Source organism: Alligator mississippiensis, chromosome 2, assembly GCF_030867095.1.
Source record: "Alligator mississippiensis isolate rAllMis1 chromosome 2, rAllMis1, whole genome shotgun sequence".
NCBI lineage: Eukaryota > Metazoa > Chordata > Crocodylia > Alligatoridae > Alligator > Alligator mississippiensis.
Genome location: NC_081825.1, coordinates 190,950,867 through 190,963,207, shown reverse-complemented (window position 1 = coordinate 190,963,207; position 12,341 = coordinate 190,950,867). Strand labels below are relative to the sequence as shown.

Genomic DNA, 12,341 nt, shown 5'->3' with positions numbered 1-12,341 from the left:
ATCCCTTTCCACCTCTGTGCCACCCAGCAGGTCATTCCCTAGGCTGTAGGTGTGCTGGACATTTTTCCTCCGTAGGTGCAGCACTTTGCATTTCTCCTTGTTGAACTGCATCCTGTTGTTTTCTGCCCACTTGTCCAACCTATCCAGGTCTGCCTGCAGCTGTTCCCTGCCCTCCGGCATGTCCACTTCTCCCCATAGCTTTGTGTCATCTGCAAACCTGGACACAGTACATTTCACTCCCTCGTCCAAGTCACTGATGAAGACATTAAAGAGTATCGGTCCAAGGACCGAGCCCTGCGGGACCCCACTGCCCACACCCTTCCAGGTCGAGACCGATCCATCCACCACGACTCTTTGGGTGCGACCCTCTAGCCAATTCGCCACCCACCGGACTGTGTAGTCATCCACATCACAGCCTCTTAACTTGTTCACCAGTATGGGGTGGGATACCGTATCGAAGGCCTTCCTGAAGTCTAAGTATACGACATCCACCTCTCCTCCCGTGTCCAGGCGTTTCGTAACCTGGTCATAGAAGGAGACTAGATTGGTCAGGCACGATCTGCCTGCCACAAACCCGTGCTGGTTTCCCCTCAGCATAATTTGCCCTGCCGGGCTCTCACAAATGTGAGCCTTGATAATTTTTTCAAAGACTTTACCAAGGATGGAGGTGAGACTGACTGGCCTATAGTTGCCCGGGTCCTCCTTCCTCCCCTTCTTGAAAATGGGGACTACGTTAGCCCTTTTCCAATCCTCTGGGAAATCCCTATTTTCATCTGTGCAGCTATCCTGCTAGATCAGGGGTAGGCAACGTTTTTTGGCTGGAGTGCCAAAAAACCAGAACCCACAAATGTCTACCTTGGAAGGTGCCAGAGTGCCGGCATGCCAGAAAAACAAAACAAGGGCAGGGGGTACATGGCAGGATTCCCTACTCATGCCCCTTGCCTCCCACCCCTGCTGCCCCTTGCCCCCACCCAAACTCCCTGCCCCCCAGCCCTGCTGCGCTCCCGGCCCTGCTGTCCTCTCCTGGGCCCTCCAGAGCAGCAGCACACAGGGAAGCTGCCTGCTGCTGCAAGCTCTGCACTGCCCAGGTCACACTTCCCCTGTGTGCAGGGGAGCAGCGTGGGCAGCACGCAGGGTTCTGCCCCTCGCTGCTGCCCCCACCTGCAGGGGAAGTGTGGCCAGGGCAGTGGGGAGCTTGGAGCGGCAGGCAGCTTTCTGTGCTCCCTGGTGTGCCCTGCCCGGTTCCAAGCAGTGGCAAGGGAGCACAGCAGGAAGCATTGCCAGTATCTGCTGCCTCCCCAGAGCTGGGGCTGGGAGGCAGCTGGGGCCGAGGCAGAGGCAGCAGATGTTTGCAGCTGGCCCAGGTTCTGGGTAGCTGCTGATAGCCTGCTTGCAGCAGGGCTTCCATCCTCCCACCCAGCTGCTGGGAGCAGCCCGGGCTCTGTGGCCATCAGCAGCTACCAAGAGCCTGGGCTGGCTGCAGCTGGGAGGCTATAAACAGCTGCTGCCCTCCTGCCCCGGTCCTGGCCCCAGCTGTCTCCCAGCCTAAGGCCCCGGGAAGGCAGCAGGTGCCAGCACTGCCCCGCTTGGGGCCAGGCCAGGGCTGGGGCCGGGGAGGCAGCAGCTGTTTGTAGCCTCCCGGCTACATCCGGCCCAGGCTCTAGGTAGCTGCTCATAGCCATGGAGCCCAGGCTGCTCCCAGCAGGGCTTGTAGCCTCCCAGCTGCCTGCTGGGAGCAGCCCGGGTTCCTGGCTGGCAGCAGCTACCCAGAGCTGGGGCTGGCTGCAGCCAGGAGGCTGCAAACAGCTGCTGCCTCCCCACTCCAGGCCCCAGCCCCAACACATGCCGAGGAAAAAGGCCTTGCGTGACATGCTCAGCACGCGTGCCAAGGATTGCCGACCCCTGTGCTAAATCAAAGGAAGAGGAGCTGGAAAGAACCTCACAAGGTCATCTAGTCCATCTCCCTGCTTGAGGCAGGACCAGCCCCTATTAACCCATCCCAGCTAAGTGTCTGTCTAATATGCTCTTGAAAACTTCCAGGGATGGAGATTCCAACACTTCTCTAGGTAGCCTCTTCCAATGCTTGGCCATGCTTATCATCAGAATGTTCCTCCAACCTAAATTACCGAGCTGCAAACTTGAGACGATTGCTCCTAGTGCAGTCCCCTACAGCCTAGAGAAAAGCCCGTTTCCATCCCCTCTATAATCACCCTTCAGGTATTTGAAGACTTATCAAATCCCCCCCTCAGTCCTTTTTTCCAAACTAAACAACGTAAGTTCTTTCAGCCTTTCCTCTCAGGCCCCTAATCATGTTCATTGACCTGTGCTGGCTCTTTCCAAACTGTCTACATCCGTGGGGCTCAAAACTGGACACAGTACTCCAGGTCAGGCTTTACCAGTGTTGAACAGAGTGGAAGAATCACTTCCCTTGGTTTGCAAGAGATACTCCTGTTAATGCAACCCAGCATGCTGTGGGGGTTTTTTTATATTTTTGCAACAAGAGCACACTGTTGGCTCATATTCTGCTTATTAGGGCTGTGCGAAGCTTCTGTCTCCGATTTGATTTGGCAGAGATTCATCCCAATTTGGTGGCTGAATCTCCGAATTGAATCAGAAGACCCTTTAATTTCTCCGAATCGAATCGGAACCCTTCCAATCAATTTGGAAAGGTTCGGCAATTCAGACATAGTCACAGCTTTAAATGTTTTTTTCTACATACCTCTAGGTAGCAGGTGGCTCGTGAATGCTGTGATACTGGGGCACATGGAGTGTCTCACAGAAGCACAGGAGGCTCCCCAGTGCGCTCAGCAGCAGACCCAGAAGTGGACCAGAAGCACTTCCAGTCCATTTCCAGGTCCGCCAGGGAGCATGCCGGTAGGCCCCCCCCTGCACCCTCCTGGCTCAGCGATTGGTGTCTGCTGGTTCTATGGGGGGCACCCAGGTTTCCCCTGCGGCCAATCGCCAAGACAGGGGGAGATGGGAAGGGCCCCCCAGCATGCTCCCTGGTAGACCTGGAAGTGGACCGGAAGTACTTCCAGTCCACTTCCAGGTTCACTGCCAAGCACGTGAGGGCTGCCCCCCCAGCACTCCTGTGGGATGCTCCATCTGCCCCAGCACTGCAGTGCTCACGAGCCACGCTGGTACCTTGGGGCATACAGAAAAAACATTTAAAGTTGTGTCTAAGGCCAAACTGCTGATTCTCAGAAGCAGCATTGACTCTTCAGATCTGGATTCAGCGGAATCGAATCAGGGACAGTGATCCGAATCAATGAATCGAATCACTGTCCCCCAATTTGGGTCGAATCCGAATCCAAATCAAATCCACACCCCTACTGTTTATGGTACTGTAACCTCCAGGTCCTTCTCTGCAGTACTGCAGTCTAGCTACTTATTCCCTACTCTGTATTTGTGCATGCAATTATTTTGTTCCAAATGCAGGATTTGGCACTGGCTTTGTTGAATATCATCATTTTTTGAAGACCATTTCTCCAGTCTATTCAGGTGATTCTGGATCCTAGCCTTACTCTCTGGATTTATCTGCAACTCCACCCAATTCAGTGCTGCCCACAAATTTGCTAAGCATGAATTCAGTCCCATCATCCAAATCATTAATGAAAAACATTAAACAATACTGGACCCAAGACAGACCTCTGGGGAGCCCCACTTGATACCTCCACCCAACTGCAATTAAGCCACTGATGACTACTTAATAAGATGATCAAACCAGTCATGATGGATCTACCTTACAGTAGTTTTGTCTAGTCTGTATTTACTTTGTCTGTTAATGGGAATGTCATGGGAGACAGTGGCCTTGCTAAAGTCAGGATAGGACTGTAAGATGTCCCTTCCTCATTGAACCTCAATTACCAATATTTCCTCTGCTAAGTGGAACTGGGTATTTTATTAAGGACCAAATTTAATTAACAAGTGTTCATTTAACTTAGCCATATGACACAGACTGAAGTAATAAGGAAGAAAGTTACACCACTTTCTTGCTATCAAGACTTAAACCAAATGCATACCTCCTGGCTTCTTCTTTCTGTTGCTCTTTCCAGCTGCTCTCCATGTAACGTAAGGCATAATCACTTTCATCCTTGTATCTTAAAAGGAAATACTTATATTTAGTATAACAATAACAAATGAAAAGTTAAACAGAACTAGCAATACTAATACATGTAAACTGATTTATGAATGAGCATGTTTTCTTTTAAAAATACAGATTAGCCTAATTGGTATTCTTTTTAATTTTGGGGGAAGACTAATATCTAGATATAGGATTTATATGCAAATACATACTATTTCTCTGGGCATGTAAGCTATCAGAGTTTTCATAAAACACTATTTTTATTAATTTTATTATTATTTTGAGGGGTTAGGGCATAATGATGATGATAAAGCATAAAAATCAACACTGTGGAAAAAATATAGTTTTTCAAGGGTTTTCAAAAGAAAACATTAACTTTGGACTTCATTATGCCTACTTCTTGTGTATGTGATCCCAACTGTCCACTACATAGTTGTTTTCAGTTGAAAAGCCCCAAAATATTGCATTACATGTAATAGAGATTAATCCTGTTTAAGCTTGCCCATTGGTCCCTTAAACACCCCTTGCTGCAGCCTATACGCTGAAAATGGCCACAGCCCAAGTGTTCTATCTGCACCTATTGCCCCTCACCAGATTGGTACGTGGCTTCAACTGGGTTCCTGAACAAGTGAGATATGAGTTTTCAGCTGTAAACTCTTATCATTTCAAGTGTGAAAGAAAGTGCTTATAGCAGCACCACTGAGGATACAGGGGTATAGGTTGTAACTGTGTTGGTCTAAGGACATAGGCAGACAAGGTTCTTTGGGTAAATCTGATATCTTTTACTAGACCAACTCAAATAGTTGGAAAAATTCTTCTTTTCAAGCTTTCAGGGATAAATACCCTTCATCGGACTGAGGAAGCATCTGCACAGTTGGTGTGTGCTCTTCCTGGATGGAAAAATTGTAAAGAAACCAGAGTCTGGCATGTATGCAAGAAAGCCAATCAGTGACAATGTAAATTGGAGTCAATGGGTGAGAGAGATCTTAGGGGGGTGAGGGAAGGGGAATGAATATAGCTGGTAAATAGTGGAGAGGTACCTGGGGAGTCAGATGCTAGGCAGGTTATAATGTGTCATAAATCCAATGTCTATATTTAGTCCATGATTTTTTGTTTTCAGTAGGTTGATGAAGTGACATTTGTAGGCTTGTCTGTGAAAGGTGTTTTGTAATTTCCCTACAAGGATTAGAACTGAGATTGGTATCTCTCCACTATTTAACAGCTACATTCATATCCTCACCCTGTCTCTCAGTCACTGACTCCGATTTACATTGTTAATGGCTGGCTTTCTGGCATGCATATCAGCCTCTGGCTTCTTTACTATTCATTCCATCCAGGCAGAGCACACACCAACTGCAGGTGCTTCCTCAGCCTGACGAAGGGTGTTTGTGCCCGAAAGCTTGCAAATAATTGTGTGCAACCATCTGAGTTACCTAATAAAAGATACCAGATTTGCTCAAAGAACCTTGTCTGCCACTGAGGATACAGCACTACCAAGTAATTCTGATTGACAAGCTCTTGCCATCAGAGCCTATACTGACATGCTGGAGAACTTGGTTAAATGCTGCCCTATTTTAACCCAACATTTTGGTCTGGTCTAAAAATATACATATATTAATGCAATGTAATACATATTATCACAGCAGCTTTGATGCCAGCAAGGCAGCCTCCAACAGTGCTGCACAAATGGCTTCCGACAGCCCTACAGGATCTTGCAATGGACAGAGATAGACTTATCTGCTCCATCACAGGCAGTCAAGAAACCTGAGATATGAGATTGCTCAATGTACTATTTCCCTTGACCAAACCAAGTAAGTCAAAAATAAAACCCAACTCTGTTCCTTATGACAGAGGCCAACAAGCTGAAAAGACTTTTGAAGTTGAAGAAGAACCCTGGATATGAAAGCATTGTTAGCAATGAAGAGTTAATTTAGGCAGTACTGGTCTGAAACTACCAGAACAATCACTATCTATACTGGGCCCCCCCACTCTTTCTCTTCCAGCTTCTGCTTCCTGTCCTACTCAGTGAGGCTAAGGAGGGATTTGTGCTGTCTTCACACAGCTGGAAGGAGAAGAGCAAGGCTGAATGTGACAAGGGGAACCAAGATGTACCTCACGCAGCATGCAGTGCACAAATGTGGTCCCCCCAATGCCCAAAGGTTGGACAACTTAAACTATAATATCTATGGGTGTTGAGAGATCTCTCTTAGTGCACAAATTCATCCTAAGAAGAGCCACAAGCTAACACTGGAAAAGTAAAGAAAAAAAAAAAGTACTAGTTACACACTAGGAATCAGATTATTGTGTTAGTCAATAAAGGATATGATAGGCATATCTTAACAGGTATGTATTTGTGTTTTAGGCAAAATTTTTACTAGTTACACGCATGATTACTGAACCAAGTACTTGTATATGTAAATTTTATGATATTTCTCCATTTCCTGAAAGTTTTGAAAATAGTAAAATTAAATTTAAAGTACAGATTTCTATCATTTTAAGTGCATATTTCACCATTTTACAGTTTGTTGTATATATACACATCCTTTGTCCAGTAAGACTGAATTTCGGGTCATTAGCATATTTTATTGCACCCATTTATTTGCTAACCCTCTTTATAGAAAACTTGTCTTGCCCCAACCAGCATGTCATCATGACACTCAGTATGTTCTTCTTAGTTTTTGTTGCCATATAAATGACATCAGATCTGCTGATTACAGTACAGGTGTTTATAACAGCATACTATGAAGAGATAATACTTCCCAGTATACCCATTCTTCAGTAACATCAGTTAATATCAGTACTATCATGTTTTAAAACCACTAGCCCACAGCTGTTAAAGAAATGCTGTATTTACCCAAATCCAACACAACTTTGAATTTAAGACAACCCCCCAGATTCCATACATGGAAAAATATAAATTTCATGTAATTTTCCATGCGAAGAACACAATTGGAAGGCTGTCTTAAATTCATCCCAACTGCTGTGGCATGGAAAGCAGCAGCAGGGAGGCAAGTAACTGGCAGCAGGCAGCCTGATCCCAGACTCTTGCCCTTCTGCACCTTGTTCCTAGGTCACTTCCCTCTGCCCCTGCCCCCATACCCTGTTCCCCAATGCATGCATGCATGCCCCCCCCCCCCCAGTATCTGTACTTCCTCCCCACTTGCCTCCTGCCACTTGCTCCAACTCCTCATTACCCCCTCCACTGCTGCATGGCACGCTCCTGGATGTCTTTGTATCGAGTCCCATCCCCCACTTTCCCCTGACTCAGCAGAGAGCCAAGGAACATGCAGGATCCAGTGCAGAGCCAGGAATGTGATGCTGTGGTTAGTAAAGCAAGCAAAACACTGGCTTGCATCCACAGATGCTTGTCAAGCAGATCCCAGGACGTCATTCTCCCATTGTACTCAGCCTTGGTGAGGCCATAGCTGGAGTACTGTGTCCAGTTTTGGGCTCCACAATTAAAAAAAGGACGTGGAGAAGCTTGAGAGAGTCTAGAGGAGAGCCACATGCATGATCAGAGGTCAGAAAAACAGACCTTATGATGAGAGGCTGAGAGCCATGGGACTCTTCAGCCTGAAAAAGCACAGGCTCAGGGGTGATCTGGTGGCCACCTATAAGTTTATCAGGGGTGTTCACCAGGATCTGGGGGAACATCTGTTCTCCAGAGCACCGCAAGGGATGACAAGATCAAACGGTCACAAACTCCTCCACGACCGATTCAGGCTGGACATAAGGAAGAGCTTCTTTACTGTCCAAGCCCCCAAGGTTTGGAATAGACTGCCGCCAGAGGTGGTTCAAGCACCCACTTCGAACGCCTTCAAGACACATTTGGATGTTTATCTTGCTGGGATCCTATGATCCCTGCTGACTTCCTGCCCCTGGGACAGGGGGCTGGACTCAATGATCCTTCGCGGTCCCTTCTAGCCCGAAAAGAAAGAAAAAGAAAAAAAAAGAAAAAAGGAAGCAGCAGGGCAAATCTGCTCAGAACCAGACAGCAGTAAAACCTAGCACTGATTCCATCACCACTCTCTGGCTCCCTACTGAGCCAGGACATGGTAGAGGAATCAGGGTAGAGCCAGACAACAACATGATACACAATACAGTCAGATAGCCAGGATGGAATCAACACTGGGTCTCACTGCTCTTTGGCTTCAGGCTGATTCTCCTACCGTTCCCTAGCTCAGCAGGGAGCCAGGAGAATCAGCTCGCAGCCAGAGAACAGCACAGGACCCAGTCTGCCTGCAATTACTCAAGCCTAAGATGAAACTTAATTTTCCCTCATGATGGTGAATGGGGTGAAAAATCTCACCTTGGAATCAAGTAAATACAGTGGCTCTTAGCTTGATAGTATGCCAATATTTTTAGTTTCTTATTTGAATAGTTTGACTCTTCTCCCTAACCTAAGATGTTAGATTGTTTAAGTTACCCACCTTCCCACTCACCTACCAGAAAAGCATCAAATGGGAAAACAAAAGGAGGTAGAAGTAAAGTAGACAGTGGTTGCCTCTATACCAGGGGTGGGCAAAATATGGCCTGCAGGCCACATCTGGCCCACCAACTGATTGGATCCAGCTCACAGGGGTGTCTGCAGAGATCTGCATGGGGCTCAGCCCAGTTTGCACCTGCAGGGCCTGGCCCTGGCCAGTGCGCGCAGCTTCCGACAGGGCTGCTCCTGGTGTGGCTGCAACCACCTGGGTGTTGCTCCACTCCCATCGCCTCCAGCAGCAGATTCTTCTGCTGGGCCACTCCAGGCTGGAGGAAAGCTTTAGCTGGGCAGTCCGCAGGTAGCTGAGCGGGTGGAGCTGAGCAGGTAGAAGGCAGCTGGGAGCTTCAGCTGGGCAATTCCAGCTCCTGGTGTGGAAGAAGGCAGCCACATGTCATTTACTTTGCAGGGATGGATCCAGTGCAGGGAAGATGGGGATGCTGGAACCAGCACACCATGCACTGGGGCACAAGCTGCCCGGCTGAAGTTTCCTCCCATCCCAGAGTGGTGCATCAAGAGCAGGAGAAGCCACTATTGGGGATGAAGGGAGTGGAGTAGCACCCAGGCAGCTGCAGCCAAATGAAAGCAGCCCTGCTGGAAGTTGTATGAGCTGCATAGTAAATTTTGGGGAGTTGGTGTGGAGGGATGCTGACCTGGCTTGCAACAACTCGTCAAAAACTCCATCTGAGGCCCCTGGGCCCAAATAATTACCCACCCCTGCTCTATACCATTTAGCATCTGAGGGGTCACAACTTTTGTGACTGAACTAAGTCATGACCTTTCCCTGACAGCCAAAGGATTGCCAAGGTAACCTATAACATTTCAAGCAGAAAGTATGAACGGAGAAACATTCTCCTTTGCGACAGAGGGTAGGACACATGGCTGTGCATTTAAACTGCAGCAAGCAGATTTAGATTAAATCTTAGATTAAATCTTGTAGTGAAGAAGTTTTCTGGGAGAGCAGCAGCACAACAGAATACGCAGCCAAGGGAAGCTATACAATCTCCTTCATTGCATGTTTTCAAGAAAAGGCTAAACGGGGTTGCAGTTTAGTGTGCTGTCTCCGTACATGGGGTTGGACTAGAGCAGGGAAGTTCAACTTCTCTGTGGCCGGGGACTGCACACTACATGGGCGGCAGGCTGCATTTGGCTGTTTGCCATGCAGGCATCCATCCATCCATCCTACTTCCCCACCATGCAGGCAGGCCAACTCCCTCGTACCGCATACACAGCCTCATCCCCCACCTGGCCTCATCCTGCTCCTGGCCAGGCACACACATGTGCAGCTCCCCTCTTTTATTCTGTGCACAGTTCAGGCAGCCCAGTTTCTCCTTTTGCTGTTCACACAGTGTGAATAGCCTATTCACCTTCCTCACTGCTCTTGTAGCACAGACAACCCAGCTCCCCTGCTGCACAAGCCATATGGGCAGCTCCCTCTGCCATCATGTGCAGCACAAGTAGCCAGCCTCCTCCTCTGCTGCACAACAGATCCCCCTCATACAGGGCAACCCAACCCAACCCAACCCCTAGAGTGAGGTAAGAGAGTGGAAATGAGATGCTGGCCACTGCTGCACTAAAAGTAACAAGGGGAGTGGCAGCCTGGCAGAAGCCTGAGGTCTGTGTAAGCCCCTTACAGGACATGTGTGGCTTGCAGGCCGACAGTTAGAGAGTCCTGGACTAGATAACTTAAGCTGCCTTCTATTCCTATGATTCTGGTTTTCCTTTCCTGAAATCGTCAGGTAAAAAATGCTCATCTTATACGGCAGTCAGTTGAGTAATAAGTTAATCCACTTGTATGGGAGGTCACATATACAGTGTACTCCATTTAAATGTGTAACCTTGGAACTCAAGAAAGGCTATGCACTTCCCTGCTCCTTAAATACAGAGCCCTTATTGCTACTGTATTAGTGTTCTAGTCAATTTTTCGCCAGAATCAGAAGCCTTGAAGACTAGCTGCTTACCTTTCACCCTTTCTATGCAATTAACTGGAGTACAGTTTAGGTTACAAAGCAGATATTGGGTGCATCTACATGTGCCATTAAAGAGACATGATAAACTCCACTACAGTTTGCACCAGAGCCGGTTGCTCCCAGGCACAGCATCTATACATCCACCTGGAACCACAGCAACTTGAGCCAGGCCAGAGCAGCCCTGGGCTCGCAGGAAGTCTGGGTAGAGGGGGAAGGGGTCAGTCCCAAGCTCTGGCATCCAGTGACAGAGGGGATGGCTGGGGCACAAGAGTGCTAAAGCACAGGGCTAGGTGGCAGGCAGCTCTCACACTTTAGCACCCTCATGCCCCAGCCAGTTCCTGTCACCACCTACACGAGTATTTCAGCGGAGTGAAGTACTGTGCTGTAAAATAGTACTGTCCCCATATTTGAGTTGGTCTAAGAAAATATATCATATTTACCCAAAGAACCTTATCTGCCTATGTCCTTAGACCAACATGACTAAAACCTATACCCTTGAACATATATATATATATATATATATATATATATATATGCACTTTTTCTGAGAAATCTCTGGATTGTCAGGATTAATTTTAAATGCCAAATTTGAAGCATCCCTCCTATGAAAGTTAACTGTATTTTATAAGATCTGAAATCTTAGCTAAATATTAAATTATTATAATGGTTTGTCCTTCATTATTAAACAAGGTTAGGATATTACCATATGATCAAAGATTGAACTCCAGCAAGTCAATAGATGATGGGGACAGACTTTGGAGGAGCTGATGTGCAGCAACTGTTCATCAGCCCACTCTTAACTCAGCAGCGAATGAAAGCTAGATCAGGGCTACTTAGCAATCCTTCATTCAGGGATTGGCGACCCCAGGATAGCTTTCACTCACTGCACAAGGAGAGCAAACAGAGTTATGAGTTACTGCACAGAGTTAAGTGTAAGTTTCATTCCTGCATTAATTTACTACAATTTGATCATTTGTCATTATCAGTAATGTGAAGCAAATAAAAGGTTTAGTCTTTGGATGCACATATCCCAACATAGCTTATTCTTTACAACAAAGGTGTCAGGTTTGACTTGTCCTTCCGACAGGGTAACTAACACAAACTGTAGTGTTGGTGACAGTTATATACTCAGACAGATACCATAGTGATAAGCAGAGCACACAAATTAGGATACAACAGATTCTGATATATAGCAGATTTTTAAGGCTGGAAAATCCTTATAGTTATACCCATGCAAATTTGAAAAATGAGCAAATACTAATACTTCTAGCAATTGTGTGCATAGCAAATTGTACCGTTCCCTACTGGAGCCAGACAGGGTATGTGAAAACTGCATGGCAAAGTATGGTCAGGTTTTTCTGTATTATATTAGCTCAATTGCTTCTTTAATTTCAATGTATTCTTGGATGAAAAATCCTCTGCTCTTTTCTAATATAGTCAGTTTTCCTTCTTCCATGTTAGTGTTTCAAACTTCCATCAAACCTTTACTGTCTGAAGAAGGAAATTTAGCGAGACAACATTTTGACATCCTAAATTAATGTTAAGCCATAATTTCTCACCTTTTCCGATCATATCCAAATATTTCTCGAATATGTTTTGAAATTTCTTCCTGGGAGTCCCCTTCATCTTCGATGAAATCATCCATTTCAGAATCAGAGTCATCTTCTTCATCACATATTTGCCTTTTATAACTTATTGGTGGAAGAGAAGGCCTCGGAAGACCTAAATAAGAATAAATATATGTACAACTTTAATTCATTTGTCGCAAAAATGCTCCTAACTATTAAAAGGACTAACTCTTGTA

The 12,341-nt window shown here is 46.7% G+C and overlaps 1 protein-coding gene across 1 annotated transcript in view; it reads right to left on the bottom strand.

The window, feature by feature from the left end:
- The window catches only part of SPTY2D1 (SPT2 chromatin protein domain containing 1), a 34,531-nt gene that overhangs the window by 5,837 nt on the left and 16,353 nt on the right, over positions 1-12,341 (bottom strand). Inside the window, exons 4-5 of the mRNA XM_014602345.3 lie at positions 12,097-12,259; positions 4,023-4,100 (exon numbers count right to left, since the gene is read on the bottom strand). Of these exons, the coding sequence (XP_014457831.2) occupies positions 4,023-4,100; positions 12,097-12,259 (241 nt within the window). The remainder of the gene's footprint in view (positions 1-4,022; positions 4,101-12,096; positions 12,260-12,341) is intronic.